Source organism: Barbatula barbatula, assembly GCF_947034865.1.
Source record: "Barbatula barbatula genome assembly, chromosome: 6".
Lineage (NCBI taxonomy): Eukaryota > Metazoa > Chordata > Actinopteri > Cypriniformes > Nemacheilidae > Barbatula > Barbatula barbatula.
Window position 1 is genome coordinate 21,727,942 of NC_136765.1, and position 23,858 is coordinate 21,751,799.

The 23,858-nt window shown below is 39.2% G+C and overlaps 2 protein-coding genes across 9 annotated transcripts in view; one reads left to right on the top strand and one right to left on the bottom strand.

The window, feature by feature from the left end:
* The first annotated feature begins 276 nt into the window (after positions 1–276).
* hmbox1a (homeobox containing 1a) lies at positions 277–10,612 on the top strand. 8 transcript variants are annotated; one of them, XM_079459258.1, is made up of 10 exons: positions 277–503; positions 3,699–4,241; positions 4,382–4,467; positions 4,723–4,833; positions 6,146–6,302; positions 6,718–6,800; positions 6,903–6,998; positions 7,209–7,330; positions 8,457–8,498; positions 8,901–10,590. In XM_079459258.1, exons 2-10 carry the CDS (start codon positions 3,700–3,702, stop codon positions 9,042–9,044), a joined length of 1,383 nt encoding a protein of 460 aa, XP_079315384.1. In that variant the 5' UTR covers positions 277–503; position 3,699; the 3' UTR covers positions 9,045–10,590. The 8 variants fall into 8 exon arrangements, with proteins under 8 accessions (XP_079315384.1, XP_079315385.1, XP_079315386.1 ...); XM_079459259.1 differs by having other exon boundaries at positions 7,212–7,330; XM_079459260.1 differs by having other exon boundaries at positions 7,215–7,330.
* Positions 10,613–13,813: 3,201 nt separating this feature from the next.
* kif13ba (kinesin family member 13Ba) overlaps positions 13,814–23,858 on the bottom strand; it is a 35,537-nt gene continuing 25,492 nt past the window's right edge. The window contains exons 28-40 of the mRNA XM_079459257.1: positions 22,521–22,647; positions 22,163–22,218; positions 21,887–22,011; positions 21,636–21,812; positions 21,453–21,545; positions 21,168–21,320; positions 20,572–20,649; positions 20,440–20,493; positions 20,234–20,348; positions 19,326–19,423; positions 17,527–17,592; positions 16,642–17,341; positions 13,814–16,558 (exon numbers count right to left, since the gene is read on the bottom strand). Of these exons, the coding sequence (XP_079315383.1) occupies positions 16,350–16,558; positions 16,642–17,341; positions 17,527–17,592; positions 19,326–19,423; positions 20,234–20,348; positions 20,440–20,493; positions 20,572–20,649; positions 21,168–21,320; positions 21,453–21,545; positions 21,636–21,812; positions 21,887–22,011; positions 22,163–22,218; positions 22,521–22,647 (2,051 nt within the window). The 3' untranslated portion in view covers positions 13,814–16,349. The remainder of the gene's footprint in view (positions 16,559–16,641; positions 17,342–17,526; positions 17,593–19,325; positions 19,424–20,233; positions 20,349–20,439; positions 20,494–20,571; positions 20,650–21,167; positions 21,321–21,452; positions 21,546–21,635; positions 21,813–21,886; positions 22,012–22,162; positions 22,219–22,520; positions 22,648–23,858) is intronic.

Consider the following 23,858-nt stretch of genomic DNA (forward strand, 5'->3'; position numbering starts at 1 on the left):
TACCTGTCCTAAAATAGGCTAAATTCGCCCTCTTTCAGTAACAGCAAATGGAAAAACGTAAGCAGCAGATACGCATCCTGTCGTCATGAAGTCAGCGAATAGGAAAAGTCAGAAATGATATTTCTGGCCGTGCGGCAGTTGGCGAAAAATGATCGAGGGTGAAACTGTACCATATTCCACTGGAATTGTAGTTCATTATCCCGCAAGCTCCCGTTGAGTCCCACTGTCCCGCCCGCCGCAGGGAACTACAACTCCCATGAAACCGCCACAGCGCTTACTGTTAATATCAATATGGCTTCTGTCAGTCAGACAAAGGCGAATCAGTTTTTTGCCCCGAAATGAAATCAAATTAGGGCAAGGTAGCGGTAGAGTCGGACATCGTCCCGTTTCGCTGGTTCATGTCTGGTGAAGGGGATTGAAGGGAACAGCTGCGAGACGCGAACACTGTCCGTTTAGTTGAATAAATGCTGCGGTGCACGGAGGCCCCGCACGCGCAGAATCAGGTAAGTCTCGGATGCCGAATTATAAGAAAGGCGTCATTTATCTCAGTCGGTGTGGAGACGTGCGTGCACATGCATGTGACACTTCGGGCTAAAATGAGCTCGGTTCGACTGTTGGTTCGCATGCAAGTCTCATCTGCCTGTATACTTGGGCGGGATAGGGGTTCAGGAAAGAAATGCATGCGTGCAACTGTACAACAACCGGGACTGTGTTGGTAGTGGTTCAACGGATAGTTGTTTTGTCGCACACCTCGCATGCTTTCACATTTATTGTTATTGATAAAACTTCCATTATTGCAGTTGACACGATCCTAGAGCTTGGGCACAGAGCATAAAGTTTAGGGTTTAGGATGTATATCTATGAACTAAAAAGCATTACAGTTATAGATAAAGATCGGAAGTAATTATTCTCAACGTTTGGATACCTTCACGCTTATATATAAAACAAAGTTTTCTCAAAGTAAGAGCTTATCCTAACTTGTGCTTGTGGCTGTTTCTGGTGTGTTTGTCATCTTCATTTAATGACTGAAGACTGGACCTGCGTGCGCTGTGGGCATCGGGGGTACAGATGTCGGGTATCTGGTTGCTGTGTTCTCATTGATCAGCGTGCAAGAACGTCTTAATATAATAATCCCTTGCTGTTTAAAAGAAGTAAAGTGATATTTTAAAGATGACCACTGTTTACCTACGAAACAAATGGACTGTTAAAAGTATTCAGGGCGACAGGAAGAGTTTGTTCTTTTTTGGATGCTGACTGATGAAGAGAACCAGACCCATATGGACAAAACCAACTTTGATCTTCAGCTTCTGCAAAACATATGCGTTTCCAAAATACTGCAGCTGGATGGAGTGAGAGACTATCGTCTCTATTCTAATTCCATTCGGTTCTATTCTATTGATGCTTCTGTGACCTCCAGCCTCCATCTAACAGATACGGATTGAAGATGCAAAGACTACACTTCACTTCACTAAACAAACAAATGAGTGACGTACAAATCAGAAGCTTTTAGTTCAATGCTTGACATTGTATCTTTCTTGTTAGTTGTATTAACAACCAGCGATGATATTTGCATTACTAATGTAGTGCAGTATATTAAATATGTAGCTATATGGTATTTCTTTCGTTGATATTGCACAATTTAACAGTAGTTACCAACACGGTTTGTTTTCAAGTGACTGAAGCTGTTTTGCATGCTTGTGGTTGAGTTTCTAGTGATTTAAAGGTATAGTTCACCCAAGCATGAAAAGTCTGTCATCATTTACTCACCCTGAGGTTGTTCCAAACCTGTATAAATCTATTTGTTCTGCGAAACACAAAGGAAGATATTTGGAAGAATGTCAGTAGCCAAACAGATCTCATCCTCCATTTACTGCCATTGTAGGGAAAATAAATATCTGTAAATGAGATCTGTTTGGTTTCTGACATTCTTACAAATATCTTCCTTTGTGTTTAGCAGAACAAAGAGATATACAGGCTTGGAACAATCGGTGATTGTTGACGAGTAAGTGATGACAGAATTTTCATTTTTGGGTGACCTATGCCTTTAAAATGTGCGTGTTACTGTTGTTTATGAGGTAGGATACGGAGTTATTTGAATTGGCTGTATTTCTGGGCAAGTATTTCTGAACTATATTTGATGTCTGAGGTGTTAACGCACCTTTACTGGCAGGATCTGTTGAGATTTTGTATTTCCATTTTCAAGAGCAGGCATGTTAGAAATAGCAGCAACTACTGAAATGGCATTGTTCAAATACCGAACACCGCTTTGTGTCAAATAATTATTGTTTGGTGTGTGCAACCCTGGGACGGTAGAGAATTGTTGTTTGTGACTTATTTAGTTGTTTCTGTTTGTTCACTGTCTTCTTCTTGTGCTGATGCATAAATTGTACATAAATGCTACAGTCATACATGCACAAATGCTTTTGAACACACTTGTCTTGCAGCATGAGGTAATTTTATTTAGATTTTATTTATTGTTGTTTTTGCTGATTTGGTGTGTCTGAGCTAGAGCACTTAAACCTTCTGAAGCTTTTTAAGAGCGCCTGAGCAGAAATCTTTTTCTGTGTTTTATGCGACGCACGCACCCAGAGACAAAAGCTGACATTATTACCAGCCGAAATGATTCTTGAAGAGCGTGTTGCAGGGAAAGTGAATTCTTTATTTTTATGTGGTTAAAACAAAAGTGACGTTTATAAATGTTAAAATGCAGAATGATGCATTTTAGGTTGATTCTCTTAAATAAAAATGTGAACACCGTTGCTTTATCAAGACATTTCTCTGTTTACTTGCGCATTACAACCACCAGCCCATTGCAACATTGGCTCAACCAATAGTTGCATTTTAGCCGGGACTATCTGTTGGATGTCCAATGGTCGACAGGGGAATTATCAAGAAAACTTTATGTAAACGGTACTTATTTTTTGAGCTGTAATATGATGCACATGGCATAGACGTGCCAAAGCATTTTTTCCTCTTTACATATGAAGTCTTTACAGCTTGACTGCATTATTGTGTTCCATATGGAGTGCATATTGCATGAACATGTTGTGCAAGAGTCTATAACTATTTGAATGTCTAGCATGTGTGCATTTGTGAAGTTTTTTTATTTTTGATGGAATATGTTGTAGCTTTATTCAGGCGTTGGCTGGCTGAGTTGTGTACAGTGCACTTGAACAATACAGAAATAGTGTTTGTGTGTGTGTGTGTGTGTTTGTGTAATGTCTTGGCATTAAAGGAACTATTCTCAGACAGAACTGAGTGATTCATTCTCAGCTTCTTCACTAAAAGTAGGTTGGCGGCCTCGGATGGAATTTTTCTTGGCAGTTTTCCCTAAAGTTAACCTCCTTCCCCCCTCCTCACGTGTCCCGGCTCACTGCTGTTTAAAGTCTATTAAAAATTCTGTGGTAATGCATGCAGTGTCTTTTTTGACCTCAGACGCACTTCCCTTGCAACGATTGGTCGATAAAAGTGCTGCGACTTTGAGATTTTCTTGGGAAAATCATGCCTTAGACGCAGCTCCCGCACGTGCGGCCTGGCCGCAACCCTGCAGCTGGGTTTCAAATGCTCCTTTTTATTGCATCCTCAAGGTGGATGTTATTGTTCACCGTGCATGCCATGTTCTATCAGGATTTCTGTTTTTTCTCTGACATCAATTCTTTAATGCCGTAGCACTCTCTTTTCTCTCCCTCTCCTGGCAGTATGTCCCATTATACAGATGAGCCTCGCTTTACCATCGAGCAGATTGACTTGCTGCAGCGGCTGCGTAGGAGTGGCATGACGAAGCAAGAGATCTTGCATGCTATGGACACTCTTGAGCGGCTGGACCGTGAGCACGTCGAGAAGTTCGGCCATCGGCACGCCCATGGCGGAAACGGGGCAGGGGTCGTCGCCGGCAACGGTAGCAACGCCACCACCTCTTCCAACTCCTGCACTACCTCCTCTTACAACCTCACAGCCTCTTCTTCAAAGACCTCTACGGCCACGCAGACCGGTTACCGTGGTAACGGCCTCCCCCCCTCCCCTAGCAACAGCTACGACACCTCTCCGCCACTGGCGGTCCCCACTCCGATGCCGGTAGTAGTGTCCATGGTCCAAAACGGACGGGACGTCCTCGCTGCTATGCCCAATGGGAAGCTGTCTCCACCCCGTTATGCTGTGAGTAATGCCTCCACACGGGCCTTCGGGTTCGAGCACACCGATGAGGAGGTGGACATCGATGACAAGGTCGAGGAGCTTATGAGGTCAGTCAGATCCACTTGGCTACGAGAGCTCCGTTTGGCTGTTGTTTTTCTTTACATGTGCTTACTTTTACACCACCCACTCTCTCTCTCTCTCTCTCTCTCTCTCTCTCTCTCTCTCTCTCTTTCTCTCTTGTTTGTAGAATGGACAGTGCTATAATCAAAGAAGAGATTAAAGCTTTTTTGGGGAACCGGCGAATATCACAGGCTGTAGTTGCTCAAGTTACAGGTTAGGAAATAGTTTTGTCCTCCAAACGAAAGAAAAAAATCTGAAATGTCAAGGGCTGGATGGTGTGACACTTTAAAATAAATACTTAAAATCATAATAATTGATTCGTAGTGCTATAACATTTACACAGAAATATCAGCTTTATAACCACTTTACATTATGGTTAAGAGATTTGTTGTTTTAGGTTTTAGAACTGACATTAATTTAGATTGAAAACGTATTTTGCCTTCATATGCTGTTTGTCAATCTCTGCAGGTATAAGTCAAAGCCGGATCTCTCATTGGCTACTTCAGCAGGGTTCAGACCTCAGCGAGCAGAAGAAAAGAGCTTTCTACCGCTGGTACCAACTGGAGAAAACTACACCCGGTACTATTCTTTTTACCAAGCGGCAACCTTCCTGTCTCTTTCGTGAAACCAACACGGGAGTCACTTTAACTGCAATTCATTGACTGGCCACTAGAGACTGGCTTCAAAACAGAGCAGAATCTCATTGAGCTCCATGTTAAAATTCCCAACTATTTAGCAGAGAAATATATAGCAAAATTTGGCATTCATGACAAGTGGGAGGGGGGGGGGATTTTTGTATAACTCATCCGTTTAAATGATGTTAAGCCTGTGTAATTAATGCCTTGGTAACTTGAGTGAGATGTTTCACCAACTAGGCACATTAGCTCCACCCACGTCCCGTTTTACCTTTTCTTTTTTTTCCAGAGTAACGCACGGTAACGTGCTGTCAAGATTGCGAGAACCGGCTCCGCCCACTTTAGGCTTCAAAATTGCTCTTCCCAAACCTATGGGTGACGTCACGGACGTCCACGTTTTATACAGTCTATGCTTTTTACACAATGATTTTTTTATGACCGACTCTCACCTACAAACTTACTCCTGTAATCTAAAGGTACTGATTGGTTGATAAAAATGTTGTTCCAGGACATTGATCCAGGAACATGTTTAACTTTTGTTATCATGTTAAGCTACCTTCTTGTCACTGTGTGTGTTAAAGGGACAGTTCGCCCAAAATCAAATTCTGTCATTATTTCCATTTAGTAATTTAGCAGATTCTGCATTTTATGAAAGAAAAAAGGACCCAAAAATTCTAATTCTCTCATTATCTTATTTACTCATCGTTTACTCAATCCAAACCTGTATGACTTTTTCTTTTGCCGAACACAAAATATATATTTTCTTAATGATGACCAAACAACATTGACCCCATTGACTTCCATTGTATGGACACAAAACCACACACATTTCTTGAAATATCTCTGTTTGCCTTCTGCAGAAACAAAGAAAGTTAAAAAAATATGAGGATAAATAAATCATGTCTGAATTTATATTTTATTCCATTTAAATCTCGATTTAAACTTCACTTGGTATAAAATACGGTAAATCAAATGTAAGTAAATAGTATATTCATGTTTGCCTATATTAGTTTAAGAACAGTGAAGAAATCTTCGGAGCATCTGTCGACTCAGATAACCTCTTGTTCTCCAATAGCTTCATGCAGTCTGATGTGAAGTAAGATATCAAAGGTTCAGTGAATAGATTAGAAAGTCACGACACAATCCTCCGAATGCCGCTTTTTTCTTTTTCTCATTATTTTTATCCTGACGAAGTGACCAGCCAGCCAGAAAATCTTTAACTTTATGACACTTCATGTGATATGTTTACGTCTCAGGTGCAACACTAGCGATGCGGCCCACCCCCATGGCCCTGGAGGATGTGGTGGAGTGGCGTCAAACTCCCCCTCCTATCAGCAGCACACAGGGCAGCTTTCGCCTGAGACGCGGCAGTCGCTTCACATGGAGGAAAGAATGTCTGGCGGTGATGGAGAGGTGAGACAGAGATGAGGGCTCATGGGAAGATGGGATAAACAGTTTGAATGTATGACCTCAGTGATTTTTTGAAGTCAGATGTTTCAAGGTTTTCATGTCAGAGGGATGTTTATAGCTTTTGTGCTCAGGGTCATGAACAAATTTTGGACATTTTTCATATTGTGTGTAAGGGGACTTTTTATAATGTGTGGTTGGGGCAAGTTGTTATAAACTTTGTGTCATTTAGTGTTATTACTCGTACAACGTATGAGTAATAACACTAAAACTGTGGTTTGACATTTGTTTTGACATTATTGCTGTTTCATGAATCGTTTTGCGTGTCATTTTTGTTTTACTGGTTAAATTGAGCTAAAAAGCAATAATTGTGATTTTAAGTCATCGAACACATCGTCTGTCTCACTATCTTTTGCTCAAGTTATTTCAATGACAACCAGTATCCCGATGAAGCCAAACGAGAAGAAATTGCCAACGCCTGCAATGCAGTTATACAAAAACCAGGTAATTTCAACACAAAGCCCACAAACATAAAGAATGCTTGTATTAATGGCTGTAATGGCGGCCCCAGACGGTATTGATGCCTTGCGCTTTTATTTGATTAAGGGAAAAAGCTTTCAGATCTTGAGCGGGTCACGTCGCTGAAAGTTTACAACTGGTTTGCCAACAGACGGAAGGAAATCAAGAGAAGAGCCAACATAGGTAATGTTGAAGCCCTCTGGGGACACGTAAAGCTCAAAATAAAATGCATTTTGCATATGGATGATGTCATTACATTGTCACTCACAGTTGTCTCATCGGATGCATCATGTACATTCATCAGAAATATTATAGGAATCTCAGTTCCACCATGTCCTGCACATTGTCTTTATGAGCTCAGATATGTTATGGCAAGGTCTGTTTTTTTCGAAGAAGCAGCAATCCTGGAAAGTCATGGGATTGATGTCCAGAGCCCAGGAGGTCATTCCAACAGCGATGAGATTGATGGCAATGACTACGGCGAGCAGGTCGCTGCTGACCAGGTTTTGGGAATGGTAAGGACCGTGTTTAGCATGAATACTTGTAGGATGGCTTTGTTTAACATACATTTTTTTTTCTATATATTCAAATGTATATGGGTCGTTGACAAATAAACCGTAAATGTGTTGTATGGTCTGACAGCAAACATTTAGAAAAAAACAACAATGAAAGGAAATCTATTTTATATTATAAAATAATAAGTCGTTGTTGTTGTTGTTTTTGCCATGTCACCATACTACACAAGAACAGTATATTTGTCAACTACCCATATACTTTATAATCACAGTGTAAATGTTTATAATTTGCCTTTAAATAACTTTTCTAAACAGTATTGAAGCAGTTCCTTCATCTTTTCTGAGCACTCATTGGCTGTTTTAATTCATTATTTTTTTTTCATTGTTTTGTAATAAAATAATGTAATATGTTGTCACAATTATACTTTGGTGTACAAAAATCTTTCTAAACACCTACCTTCTGTCACGTGTTGGTGATGCACCACTACAGTGATCGCAAAGACGAATATATGAGAAAGTAGTGTTTCATCCAAACTCACTCGGGAAAACTGACATAAAGTAGACATTAAACAGGAAAACTGAAGTCAGGGACACGAGGAGAATATGAAGACTTTGGTTCAAAAACGAGATAACTCCGTTTTGTTTATTTATCAAAAATCATGTTTTTTTATTGTGAATTCCAATACAATTCCTAATTACAAAAAAATACAGCTAAGTAACACAATAAAAACATGATATCATAATTAAAAACATGATTTACATTTTGTTTTTAAACAGAGTTCTCATCTCATTTTGGAAGCAAACTCTTCATTCTATACTGTATATAGAGTTTATACCAAATGAAAGAGATGACCAAATGATGAAGTAATGAGTTTATTAATTGGACCACAGGTGAACAGAATGAAATCATCAAACACACTGAAACAGAAAACCAAACCTTTACATCTTTTAGAATCATTTGAAGTGACTGTTCAACTATTTGACAGTAGCGTATATAAAACATTTTCCAGAAAGAAATAAAGTGATGCCGTTTTGATGTTTTCAGCTGGTTTGGTTGAATCTTAACACAAATGACTGCAAACACAAATGATTACAGAGCTGTGATGTCATCTTTTGTTTTAAAGAGAGCAGTGCTTCCTGCAGAGGTGACCTGTCATCACCCACTCTGGTATGCAGACACACAAAATTGGCAACATAAACACGTGATTAGTGTGTGTTTGAGCGTGTACTAAGTTTTCATCACACTTTAAATCTATTTTTACCTCAGATGTTACACAGCAACAAGGCTAGTTCCTGTTTCCACCAACACTGTGGGAAAAGCAGGAATTCACACGCATTAATGCACATTGCCTGATTCATTTGTCACTGAAGTTTAATAATGCAAAAAAAGATTTTGCATTAAGAGCTATGTTTTATTTTTACAGAAAGTCTTAGTTTACCTTTGTGGGTCGTGACAGCACACCACTTCCTTTTAAATCTGGGGGGACAAAAGGTCTCGTCTGATTGGCTAAGAATCGGCTGAGACAGGTGAGCACCGATCAAACAACTCCATTTCTCCACTTCCCTCTAGGATGACACCACCGGCCCAAGTGAACACCAGGACCCTATAGCTTTGGCCGTGGAGATGGCCGCTGTCAATCACAGCATCCTGGCGCTGGCGAGGCAGGGCGGAGCCGCCGGCGACATCAAAACAGAGGTGCTGGATGACGAATGAGAATTATCCCTCACGGGTGCCACGCGTAAGGAAGCCGAAGGAGAAATGTGGGGTTACGAGATTAAAAACAGTTGCGTGATCACAGAGGATTATGGCCAGGTCACGGGTGACCAAAGTGAAATGCAGAGGAACTAAAGACTGTTAACCCAACATTCCCCTCTTCCAGCTCCCTTGTACATGTGACACCTCAATAGTGTTTTCATTCTAAAAGCTCTGCTTAATGCAGCAGGTTTATGACACGTTCACTAAAAACTCAGTTCGTAGAACATATCAGCTGTCATTTCACATTCAGATAATGAATTTCGCCTGTTTTTGGTCTTTCAGGAAGTCTTCTTTGCAGGATATAAGAGGTCAGGATCACATTAACTGTTTACTGTCCTCTCTCTCTCCAGGGAAAGTGTGTTGGGAAGCGTATTCTCACTCACTTGTTAACTTATTTCTTTTTGATATACAGTAGATGCAGGCCTGCATTTGCTGGAATTCATTTCAAGTTTCGGGGTCCAAAATTAACGGTCAACTTGAGTTTTGCTGTGCGTAATAAATAAAACAAAGTTACTATTTGCTGGTAACTTTGCGATAAAAGGTATTTAAAAAATGATAGACCAACCCTTGAACATAAGCGATGGAGTTAAACATCAAATACAAACAGTATTCTCAGCAATTTACGTTGGTGATACAAATGTAGAATATTTCTCACTTTAAAGCTACAATCTGTACCTTTTTAGGTTAAAGATAACAATGTTGTTGAGAGTAAATATGACAATGTCCTTAAAATTACATCTCATGCAGTGTGTAGTGATGCTGTGTGTGAATGTAAGCAGTCTGCCAAGTTGTGAAGCCGAAAGTGAACAAATAACACGTTTATTGGCTTGGGGAAAATCTGAATCACGCGAACGAGTCGTCTGCGGTTCTAATTTCAGTTTCGTGTCGGATTTGAGTCACTCTGTGTAATGCACGCTTCCGTTTCATTTGCGACACTGCTTGCAATAGACCAATCACAGCAGACTAGACCATCTGACCAATCAGATCAGAGTAGGCTGACAGAAAGGAGGGGATTAGACAGATGAATCGCCGAACGAATCATTTGAGAGTCAGTCAAGAAGGGAGGTAATAATAACTGTTTGTTATTAGAAAAAAAAGTGATTTTACAACCATGTATGTATGTTAACATGTTGTTGGACACTCCATAAACCAAAGTAAGACCTTAAAAGTATCAGAATAAATGTACTCTTTAAGCAAGTATATAAAAATATCTGAAGTCTCTCATTATCCTACCCCAAATTCACAGCGTTAGGCTTTTAATATTGTTTATACTTTGAAATATTGATTTATCACGGAATTATAAATGTAAAGTAACCTGCAATTTAATGTTTTGAACAGAGATGGCGATAGAGAGGCTACAGTTACAGATTGCAGCTTTAAACTACCAATATCAAAATATGAGCACACAACTTAAGATGAGTCTTGATGTTTTTGTGACACGAGAGAGTTTGTTTCAACTCGATTGAACTGTAATTTCTCTTAAGTATGCAATGAGCAAAATCAATACGTGAAAAAAAAAGAGTCCTATAAAAGGAATAGTTACATTTACATTTATTAGACGCGACTTACAAGTAGTTTTTTACAGTGGCACATTACTGCAGAGCAATCAGGGGTAAGGTGTCTTGCTCAAGGGCACTTCAGTCATGACCTTCTGGCACTGAGATTTGAACTGGCAACCTTCTGATCACAAGCCCAACACTCTAACCACTAGGCCTCTTATCATTACATCAAAAGATGATATTTTGAATAATCTTGGTAACAGAACAACGGCTGTACCCATCGACTTGAATTGTATGGACACAAATACAATGCAAGTGAACGGGTACCGCCGTTGTTCGGTTACCAAGATTAAATGCAGACAGAATTTTCATTTTTGGGTGAACTATCACTTTAAAGCAAACGTGATGTAGTTAAAAAAACTAAACATATTTACAGGCAACAATAGATTGTAAATGTACTCACTTGCGAGTTAATTTTGGACCCTGTTTGTCTTCATACAAGATGTAAAGGACTGTTTCTGCAGTATGACAAACAGCCTGCTGGCTTCAGCAATCACACACACTGCACTTTTAAGTACTGACATACACGGACTGTATATGTTCTTGCCGCAACACGACTGTGCATCTCTGTGGGGGGGGCGGCTGAAAACTCTACTTGTGAATATTGTGCCATTATATTTCAGCATTAGCAGACTAGAGTATCAGCTTTTCTGCAGGCGCCCTTAAAAGCAATCAGACAACAGCAGTTTATTTTAACATAAATGTATAATGTAGTGTTTCATGGCTGGAAAATGTAGCGTTGGCAAGTTCTTGGTCTCAGCGAAAGGGAAAACACTTGACAATCAGGGTAATAATGTTCCAGTACTAAAACCTGTAGGTGTTTGCCCGTGGAATCTCGCTGGGAAAGTGACGATAGCTAGGTGTGAAAATCCCTAACACGAGGATTGTTTTCCAAACTTAAAGTGGAGATAACCACTCTAATAAATATCCCATGTGATTGCTTATTTTGTGTTAAGTTTGCCATTTAAAATATGTCACTTTAGGGGGAGGGTTTATGGTGCTTTGGGCATATTTTATTCTTTTATCTGGTACTGTTTCAGAGAAAGACGAGAGGTTTCGCATAGTTAAGGTTATTTTTCTTGTGCTTCAGAATCGAAATATGGTGCTTGTTTTCAACACACGTCCTCTAACACATTTTAAAGTCTTTCCTTTTTGCCTTTTAGAAAGCTGCTTTCTATATTAAATGCACATTGCTGCAGTCGAAAATAAGCTTTTCAGAATGAAAGTAGCTCTCGGACAGACAAATAAACCTGTGAAAAGAAATAGACGCTGCTTAAAAATGTTATTTTAGAATGTCTGAAATAACATTTTTAATATTCATATACACATTCTTGTTGATTTTATGGATTAAACTTCTGTTAGTGAGATCTGAAGCTCACAAAGATCCATTCACAGCGGAACAGAAATCTGAATACATATTATTTCTTTGGACCTGTTCATTTGTTGCAAGAGAAAGTGTAAAATCACTATTCTGTGAAAATGAATTATCATTGAAGTGCTTACATTCTCGAATACATTGTTCCAACAAATCTACATAAATGTATCTCGTGTATTTGCGAAAATCTATGTAATAAGGATATTGTATGTTAAGAAAGATTATTATTCAACAGTTAGAACTGTTTCTTGCCTTAGAAACATTCTGCCAAGCAGATCTGTCAAATGAGACTTTATTAGTTTTCGATTAGCTTTGCCTTTTTTGTAAAAAAAGTGCTTTTATTATAATAAAGTAGGGAAGGCCTGGGCTATTTATCACACGTTTTATTCAAATTTTTTGTCAAGATGGGGTTGTTTGTAAACAAAATGATTAAATGATTGTTTTGTCTAACAGAAAATGTCATTTGTTACTTGTATGAAATAAACATGAAAAAACGTTTAAAATTACATCACATAAAAATTGGAGTTACCTTTATTATATAGCCCTGCCTTGTCAGCTATATAATTTTGTCTTTATTTTTTTTTTAAGTGGGTGTTTGACACCAACGTAAGCTATTATGGTCTCAGAAACATCTTACAGTTACTGACACATCTTGTGTGACAACTAACCCCAGTCTTCCCCAATTCACTTGACCATGACTGAAAGAAAACTATATTGGAAATGATTGATCCTGGTTCCCGTGCAATTTCTTCCAAATGAAAGTTTCTCAATTCACCAACTTGAAAAACTCAAGAGTCAAAGCTATTACAGGTAGACAGTACCCAGTATTGCAAACTGCCAATAATAGATTTAGCAGACAATTTGTCAATTTTGCCTAAAACACATGTGTTCCTCAGCTGGCTTTGCCAAACAAAATGCAAGTTTTGTTCCGTATATGATGTATGTTCTTGCACTGCAATCATGTGGTCTTGTATATTTTATTATAGGATACAGACAGTCCAACCTTCAGCAGTCCCTCGTTGAGAACTCTTTTAGAAACAGTTTCGAGGCACAATATAAAAAAAGTGTCCAGCCAGTTACCCAGAATTGTTCTTGGAGGTGGTTCATAGAAATGAATATTGGAACAGAAGTTTGTCTTTAAAAGGAGGGAACAGTTTGACTGTGTTTTTATTCTGTCCATGTTCAATATGTGAATATATGAAATATATATATAAATATATTCTATGAGTATAAAATGAAACTATATCACTGTTGTATTAACTTGAAATAGTCTAATCATGTATCTCTTATTACTGAATTTAGTGCCTTTTTTGGACAGTAGACTGTTCTGTAATTAATATGTAGTATAAAATGCATATGCTTTGTTACTTTTTTAAGTTTTTTTGGACACTTTTGTTTGTTTTCCAACGTTTGTTTTTACGTTGTTTTAATTTTATTCTAGAGAATAAACACTTAATGAGCAAAAACCACCGCTTACTGTTTTGCGATTAATCCAGAACAATTTTGTAAATTTTCAATCTGTATTAAAAACAGTACAGTAATATATTATACAATTATACACTGAAATTTTCACTATGGAAATGTTACACTTATAAAACTAAACTGCAAATTTACAAGTTGGGTGTAAAATAACGTGAGAACATATCATTTTACTTCACCAAAAATTTTACTTTACGTTCTTCAACTGCTGTAATTACTGTTTTTACTGAATTCTTTATAGCCAGTTTAATATAAATATGTCAATAAAAATTTTTTAATCTAAATATAAACATAAAACACATTTAGACATGTAAATCAGTTCACCTTTTATTTTTTCTTTACAGCCAGATTATTGTACAGTCAATATAAAAGAAATTATAAATGAATTATACATGATTATTCTTTGGATATCAGCATAAAATTGCAGATAATTAAATTAATCGAACCCGACCTTGTGCTCAGATTGAACTCCCAAGATGAGACTATATACAAAACACACATATACTTGGGAGTTCAAACTCTCCATACCAACACGTGAACATCGTTCATGAAGAAAACCACGGGATGAGGCACAGACCATTCCTACTCAACGCAGTATCTAAACAAAGATGGAGACCCACTGCTCAGAGAGAATATAAAGGAAACCGAAAAGTAGAGCAGCAACTTCCTGCCAAGAGCTTCATCTAACATCTGTGTAAACAGCAACAGCGGGGCTCTTCGCTTCGTTCAAAGCCTCTTTCCTCTGCTGCCCTCGATAGAAAGGATTTCAAACACGAGGAGAGCACTATGTTGCGCACCTGTATCAGATCAGCGAGTCATGGATTCAACGTACTTCAAAAGGCCACTGTGTGGTTGCTCGGATATGGCTCTGGATCTGTCGCCAAAGAAAGCTGAAAGTGACCTTCACCAGACTGAATGTGGGATATATTTAATCATTTCATCAATAAACGTATTAGTAACGAAAAATAATAAATTGCACTTGATTACAAAATAAAAGTAGTATAGTACAGTATCTATGATTGAAATGTAGGGCCGTGAAAGAGGATCAGCTCATTGTCTCAAGTGAGATCATTCCCTCTTTCCGGTGACACAAAAAACAATTATGTTGTGCAAGCGTTATTGCGACTATAGAAATGTAAGAAAACAATTCTAGCTCAGATTTCCAAAAGAGACGAAGACTCAACATTGATGCCATCAAGGAGCGAAGACTAAAAAGAGGAAAGGTCAAAACATCTGCCTAAAGCAACTGGGGTCTCTAAGCACAGCAGCAATGGTCAAGTCGTTCTATCTGCATGTGCGTTTCTCGTCTACTTGAAAGAAAAACACAAGACGACCTCAACCGTTTTTTACAACCAAACATAAGAATCAAGACGTCACACTACAGGCAAACACGAATGAAAGGCAACTCGATTGTGGAGAAATGAAACGAGCAACTTTAGAAATGCCTTTGACTTGAGCACCAAATCCAGTGAAATGCAGATGTACAGTGGATCATTGGTTAGTTTAAGTTAATTTACAATAAACCTAAAAGCACCCTTTGGGCACAATAATAATCTACTATAAATCAAATGTGCAAATTAATTTTCCATTCATGGGACTTTTTTACACTTTATAAAATCAATATACATACCTACAACCATTAAAATATATTTGAATAATTTGATATCGCATTAGATTTCAGAAATCACAAGATGACTTCCACGGAAATAGAGAATATAAAAGGCATGGAACAACACGTCTTTTCTCGCCATAGTAATGTGAACTTCAGAGCACGATATGCAACAGCACTCCGTATTAAAACCCATATAAATGTGCCTATTTTAAAACACTTTTTTAATAAGCTAAAAAAGAAAAAAAACGGATCTTTTTAATAAATAAAATGCAGGTATTGCCAGTCGTTGGTCCAATACGTACACCAAGCTCAATTCAAAACTGGAATGTGCTTTTACAACATTGTTCTTTTTGAAAGACGGACCTTAAAAAGCCAAACAAACGGAGCGAAATCACACCACAAAAATCACTTTGCCTCAAAGTAGTTTCAATACCTCAATTCCAGCTAAAATGCTGACTGAACTGTTGACCAATTTACCGGATTGTATTTCAGTGTTTTATGTGAGCCCTTCTGAAATACATGCATTTCAGGCCATCTAAAAACCGATCAGACCTAAATGTGCCAATTTAGTCAAACCTAATCATTCCTCTCTTACAATAAAGGATCTAGTGGGCATTCCCCCCCCTACAATACTGATAGACAAATAAAATATTCAATCTTTTGTCCTCGGATCACTGTAACAGTAGCACTTAACATCATCAACACAAACATCATCTACCTGCATTAACCTGCAGGTGACGCCCGTCGTTTAATGCATGCTCCTAACCTCTTAATAGTGGCTTTGAGCCAAGAAAACATCCTAGTAATCCAACACGTATACAGGTATATCCAATAACCGTCCAATCCCTGAGATAATCTCTTACCGTTTCAGGTCCCAACTAGTATTACAAAGGAGCAATGGGGAGGGGGATGACAAAAAATGACTTAAAAAGGCACGTTCAGGACCCATTTCTAGCAGGGAAGTATCAGTTCAGAACCAGGACCAGGCCATTAGATGTGTTGACCCCAGAGAACAAGAAGCTACATTAACTCATTTATAGCCAATTCAAAATACCAACATGGACGTCGGACGACGCCCACATGCTACACGTTAGCGTTGCACCTGATGTAAAGCCATCCAGGATGTGAAAGATTGTGGTACGACCTCAGTGCAATAGTTGGCATTTGAAACGGGATCTGCCCAAGCAGAGATTCAGATTTGGGAGGGGGAGCTCAATGTAAGAACTCCTGGTGGCGAGTTAGCTGGCCCAGGATTTGCGATGATCCCCTTTCTGAATGGCGCTGCTGGCTCCACCCCTAAGTGGTTGAGTAAAGTCCCCACTTCGCCGATTTTCCACCTGCCTTTTAGTCGGTTCCTGTTGACTCAATCGATCTGGACGCACTAGCACTCCGTAACCAGGGTTGCAGCGGAAGTATTGGTGACCCTCAACGGAACCGTCATTTTTACCTGGTGGATGAGAAGATACAAGGTGAACGAGTTTCTTAGTTTGCTCATCAAGCAACCAACTCAAAATCTCAGAAAACACCAACCTGAGGAAGTATCTAGTTCCACCCCGACCCAGACGCCTTCAGAAAAGTGTGTCGGGCCGACGTAACGGACAGTTCCAGACTTGCTGCTTCCAACAGTTACTCTCTCTCCCACCTTGAGCCAAGTGAGTTCCTTGGGTTCTGCGGCCTTATCCACATCATCGAATGTTATTTCTAGCTTCTCCGCGGTGTTTCTTTGCCGTGTTGTGGTTGCTCTTCTATCGCCGTCTCCTTTCTCCTGTCCAATGATGTTACTAAACGACCTGAGTTCGTTGGCTTTGACCTTCTGGAGGGAAAAAGGACTGTCCATGTTGACGCCAACATGATCTTCGTGCTGAGAGGTGGTGACGCCGTTTCTGCGAGCTCCCTGCGTGTCTTGAAGGTTCACAGGTTCTGATTTTATCCCAGCTTCTACAGGAGCAACATAGGCATTAACAGTGTTGACTAGACAGTCATCGCTGTTTTCCCTTCCGTGTCTGGACGCTACAGGACTGATGTGGGTATTGGGAGTAGGGATGAGGTCCCCGCAAGCTACGGAGACGTCCGAAAGGGTGGCGGTGGAGATGCTAGTTGAGAAATAGCCACTGGAGGCCTCGCTGATGGGACTCAGGGGCAGGTCATGCAGATCATGCGAGGAGGAGGAAGGAGCGTCTGGCCCGTCTGGGTGTCTGTCTGAAGGAGTACTCTTCCCTATCACTGTGACCTAAAGGGAGGCACGTCCAAAACCACAAGGAATGTTGAGCTACGTCTCAGACTACCATTTGAAGACTTGAAAGCATGCAATTTACATCACATGCAGGATAGATGGACAGTTGAAGGAAACAAATAAGTTGGCAACCCAATTCATTATTCATAGTTCGTGCTATAGACGGATTCCGATGTGCTTACCGGCTCTATTCGAACTCTTCCTTCATCGGGACTGTTGGCTGTTTGCATAATTATCCGAGGCATATGCTGGAGAGATGAATGGAACATATTAAAATCGTTTTTGACTTTTCGGTAATGGAGCACAGGGGTTGATTTAAGCATCGCATTAACGTCGGGAGCATTTGGATCTGGTTTGATCTAAAGTACAGACAGATCAAGAGTCCGCATGCAGAGTGATGTACTTAATAAAATGTCACTGTCGGGATTGTCTTCTCTGTGCGCCTCTGTTTAAAGCATGCCGGGAGATGTGATGAAAAGGTATGGCTTGGCAATTAATCTTGAGGAAATTAAGAGTCTATCTATGGGCTCCATCCTAACGTATAATCAGGTTATCATAACACTATTGACTTTGACAAAATAAGGACACTGTTTTAATGAAAATACTGAAAAAGGCAGTTTTTCATGTAAAAATCCCCCACCAACCAATAAGGTTTATATTTAAGACTTAATCCATCTCGTACGACAAGGAGACTATCACGGATATATACAAGCAATAAAGTAGCGTATAGAATTTCTGTCTAAATGTAAATGAGGATGAAACTAAATTAGTCAAGTGCATTTGCATCTTTTTGGATTACCACGTATGATTTACTGGCATCCGAACGCTGTATATTTGTCTGACAACAAATTGTATGACTGAAAGCCAACATTCTAATATTGTTGGATTTGCAACTGATGTCTTCATTAAATATGTTTTTTTCTTATCGAACCCATTATAATAAATGTGCCCTTCCTACCTCTCTAACAGGAAGTACATATAAAGAATATAAATAAAGTTCTCAAACGCTTTAGTCTTTACTGCCAAATACACGATTTACAGAACGATCCACATTAAAGCTACAAAATCACATAGATTTCTTCTTTTCTTGTGTTCTTTGATTAACATTAGTAACAGGAGTCACAGCATCACGTGGCCCCTTTAAGAGCTGCCGCTCTAAGCAGGTCTAATGCGCTTTCTATTTACACTACTCATTGCATTCATTTAAGACTTTATTGAACTCTTTAAGACTGCTTGCGAAAATACTAGACAAAATGTACTTTCTGGTGTTATCTTGTGTGTATTTGTTCATTCATGCACGAAAGAGAAGTTAATACTGGTGCGCTGTCTGACAGATTCTGACGCAGCCTTTAGCCCATGTGTATACCAGATGGGACAACTGTCGCGTTGCGCCGGGTTTCACAGAAAAAAACTAATGTTTCACTAATGCCGTTAAATATTTTTAACACGTTAATTAAAGAAAGAAAAATGTATCGCATGCATTAACACGTTAACGTTGACAGCACTAATGAATACATGAATCATCTCAATCTGGCAACGTTGCCACATTTTGCGGAAATCAGCAGAGGATTTTCAAGCGTAGGTTGCTTCTCTTTCAGTTTGTCATATTTACAACTAGGATCATACATTAAAGGGACAGTTCACCCAAAAATGAAAATTCTGACATGAATTAAGTGTTAAGAGTCATGAAGTGGAGACAGATATTTGGAAGAATGCTTATAACCACACAGTTCTTGGCCACCACCATTGAAGGAAAAACTACAATAGTAGTCAATGGTGCCCCAGAACTGTCAGTTGCTTACTCAGTGTTCATCAAAACAAAAACATGATACAGATTTAGAACGACCTAACACATAGTTATTCATGACATCATTTTCATTTTGGGGTGGAGTATCCCTTAAAAAATGGTAAATACACAAATACAATTAACATTTGGTTTGCTCATAAAAAGCGATTGGTAACAGATGAAACATGACCGCACCTGTTGGGAGTGAGGAGAGGGTCTCAGATCTTTCTTGTCATCTCGTGCTGGAAATAGAGATTTGAGGAGTTTGGGCATCTGAGGGACCAGAGCTTTGACTGGGGAGATATAAGAAGCAGCAAGTCCTGAAAACCCTGCAAGTGGTTCGGGTGGGTAACAAACAAGGCAGAGAGAGACGGCAGGAACAGATTTGAAAGAGATGTAAAAGGAAGAGTGTGTGAAGTTAGAAGATAATGTCAGGGTGACATTTTTGAGAGATTACAATGAAACGTAGAAGGAACGTTGAACTGAGTTTGGTTACTGCGGTACCAGCGTTATTCATTTTAAATGATCTGGCATAAGCAATGAACGGCAAAATCGGTTTGACATATTGACGCATATAGCTTTGTCACAAACTTTCACGAAAAGTTTCTCGAACAATACGCATGGCTGGTCAATATGTTTTCCATGACCAGCCATGCGTATTGTTCGCGAAACTTTTCGTGAACGTTTGTGACAAAGCTATATGCGTCAATATGTTTAAATGATTTTATTTTGTACTTTTACTGCCTTAAAAAGGTTTCTTAGGGTTTATCTTTCTTAACTGATCAAAGATCAATTTCATTTCTATACATTGCATTGTTTCTATTACATACAGACGGTCCAATTAAACCCCGCATCTTAACAAAATATCAAATGTTATTGAACATTTTTAATAATGTTTAAATAACTCCGTTATTAGAATGATTTTTTCACCATTAGTCTTATGAAAACATTCAGGATTTGTATTTATTATGCCACATATATTATGCCTCACTATCCAGCAGAGGACAGTAAGTTACAAGGACAGCCAAAGAATGAATCATGTTGGAAATAGAAAAGCAAAATTTATTTTACTGCGGATAAATCAGACAGCTGTTATTTCATACCTTGCTCAGATTCTTGACTAGGCATGGGTGGTGTAGAGGGTCTAGATTGCCGTGGCAGCGTTTTACTGTATTGTGGTGAAGTCACGAAGATGTCTTGTTGGCTCTCCCATCGATTCTTACATAAGCAAATGAGACGGCAGAGGTTATATGAAGTGACCCGTTTCCTGCGGTGGACCATATGTCTTATTTTCACACCGAACTCTTACCTTGTTGTCATCCAGTACAGAGTTGAGCGACAGATCCTGTCTGCTTCCAGATAACTGGAGGAGGAAACGTTAAGTTTAGAGCGGTTAATAAAGTGTGTTATGATGAATTTGTAAGCCTGCAGGTGGTCTTACCCGGTGCACGCTGGGAGAGCTGAGACTGCGTCTGCTGCCTTTACCTTTACCTGCCAAATGCTCCTTTACAGCCACTTCCTGTAGCACATGACATCATATATATTAAGACTAAGACAAGGAAAACAATACAAGCTGTATATAAAAAACAAAACTGAGGTGAGAAAGCTGGTTCAAAAGCATTGGGGAGTCAGATAAATTGTAAGGAAACAATTCATTTCATGACTCATTTGAATCACAGTTTAAACAAACTCCCAAGATTTATTTTTGAATACTTTTATGATTCATTGTTATATAGAGGTTTTTTATTTTGAAGCTGAGTCGAGCGATTCATTCAAGCTGTGAATCAGTTGAACAGAATCATTAAAAGAACTGATTCATTTCAATCAATGTTCACACAAGCTCCCAGATTTCATTTTTAATACTTCAAAACATTTATGAATACGTACGTTTAAACGCTGTTTATCAAAAGGATTAATTGTTATATAAGATGGTGTTGGTTTTAAAGCTTTGCTACACAAGAGATTCATCGAAGCAATGAATCAGTTTAGCCAAATCATTAAAAGAGACTTGATTTGATCATGAATCATACATCTAACCTGTCTCAAGCGATCCAGTGTGAGAATGTTCTCCACAGCCAAGACGCTCCGCAAATACTTCTCTATGGCGGCTTCATTGTCAGATGATTTGGGGTTCTCTGCGCTAGCGGCCACACGGGCTAACATCTCCCGATCTTCTGAGCACTGACTGTCCTGCTTACATACACGGCCAAAACAGACAGATGACAGTCAACAAGCAAGCCAAGAGCCACGAGAACATGTGTACTACATCAAAAGAGCAAAACTTAAATATTGTATGTTTAATGGCAAATTTCACGAGCTTACCCCTGGAATGTTGGAGACGACCTCGAAAGTCACCCCACAGCCAGGAATGGTGCTCCTGGTGGACATTCTTCTCAGAAGATTTTGAGCAAAACCCTATGTTGACAATAAGTAATACAATTAAACGAATTAGCGTTTTCCTGAGAGAACTACTACATCATGAAAAAATCATGTACTCTCTCACACCTGTCGTCCAGAAAGGTTAACGCAGATGCGTTTGCGCAGGACTAACTGCATCTCTGCAGGGTGGCTGAGCTGCACTACAGCGCGAACGATCAGGTAAACCCTCTGATCCGGAGAGGCCCCTCGGCTCAGCTGCGGGCACTCGTGAACCGTGGAGTCCCAGGACGCCTCTGCTTTCACCTGAAAAAAAGACACTCCGTTGCTTTAACAAGGGGCGCCGAGGTATGCTGCTGGTGCTCGAGACGCATTCCCACCTCTCCATCATAGTGTTTGACAATCTGAAGGTCAAAAACTTCATCATCATCCTCTGTGCTAAGAGTAGCATCCCAGCCGCCTGCCTCGGGAACATCCAGGTTTTCTTGAGAGCTGAAGTCATCGGCTGAAAAGAGATAGTCTGGGTGTGAAACCAATGTGTCTGAACAAATTAAACTAGTTGACCTTAGCGTTGAGAAGATAAACAAAAGGTGACTGAAAGGATAATGTGCGAGGTGATATTACATCGCTGCTCTTCAGAAGACGGGAAAACATACCGCTCAGATCGAGGAACAGCACTGGAATGTGTGTTTCCATCCCAGGTACTGGTACCCTGCCAAGAGAGACATAAAAATCAACCCATGACCCAAATACTACATCTAAACATTTGTAAAAGTGTTTAACTGATACGGACTTTGATTTAATGAAACTATGCCTTTAATCCAAATATCCATCAATCGAAACTCACTGTACAATATACAAACACAACCTACTCCCTGTAAATTTTATCCAGTTTCTTTCCATGCATTTTGTGTTTGGATGTCAAAACAAGAAGATAGCGTCCAGATTCGGAGACATATAGACTCAATGACAAGAGTTGTAAGTATGTTTGCTGGTCTGCAAGGAAAGTCGTACCACTCAGCGGGAGCTCCCGGTATTCCACTACCAGCAGAGGGCACCATCACCGCATTTCTCTCCTCTGTAAGTGTCAGACGCCATTCCAGCAGCTGGGCTTCTCTCTCCACCTCATCCTCTGATTTATCTGGACACAGAGAGCAGACTCATAGTGTCACAAAAAACAAATCTGATCGGAAATGAACCAGTGCACATAGATGCCACCGAGAGCGACCACAAGGAATATTTCACCTTTTTTTTGTAAAATACTATATGATATATTATATCAAGGTCAATCTAGTTATGGTTTTGCAGACATTGCAGTGACCAGAAACTGTGACATTCTATTTTTACAAAGACGAGTTAATGTGTGTACATAAGCAACAAGAGTATTGTATTAAAAACCTTAACATCTATACTTTAAGCGGTGATGACATCGCTGTCTATTTTTCTTTTTTATTGTAGATTTTGAAGTAAATCCTGATGGTCGATCATGGGGTGACTGTTGACCTTTAAAATAAAGGTTTTCTATAACTAAATACTATGTTTAAAGTTGACAATATCTGCAAAATGCACAGACAAACATAAAGAGTGACCATTAGTGATGATTTGTGAAAAAAAATGGAGACACAAGGTCGATATATAAAAAGTTTTAAAGGAATAGTCCACCTTCAAAATGAATTTTCTGTCATTATTTACATGCGCGTCCTCTTGTCATTTCAAACCTGTATGGCTTTCTGTTTTCTGCAGAACTCAAAAGAAGATATTTAGATAAAATGTTGATATACCATCGGTCCCCATTGACTTGCTTTGTGTCCAATAGAAGTAAATGGGGACCAACGGTTTTTGGTTACCAACATTTTTCTAAATTTCTTCTTTTGCGTTTTGCACAAGAAAGAAAATCGCACAGGTTTAAAACGAAAAACAGTGTGACTAAATGATGACAGAATTTGCATTTTGCAGGTGAACTATTGCTTCAAGTATAAAAAAATTGCATTAAAATGATCATACAATTGTGTGCATCATTTACATTTTTCTCACCATAATAAAATAAAATTGCATAAAGTGAGAAAAATCACGTTTAAAAAAAAGATGTGCATAAAGCTACATTTGGAGGCTCAGTCAGGACTAAATGTTTTATGGTGTTGAACCTGCTTGGTACAAAGTTGAGAACCAAAACAAACAGCACAGAAAGATCAGTCTGCTTTGAATCAAAACAATCTGCTGTCTTTCTCAAAGACTGATGGGTAATTACATGACCCCCCCCATAAAGGACACAACAAAGTCAATAAGTATCAGACTAAAAAGAGAAAAACGCTTTTATACATCACAACCTCCATTTCCTGGGGTGAGTCTAAA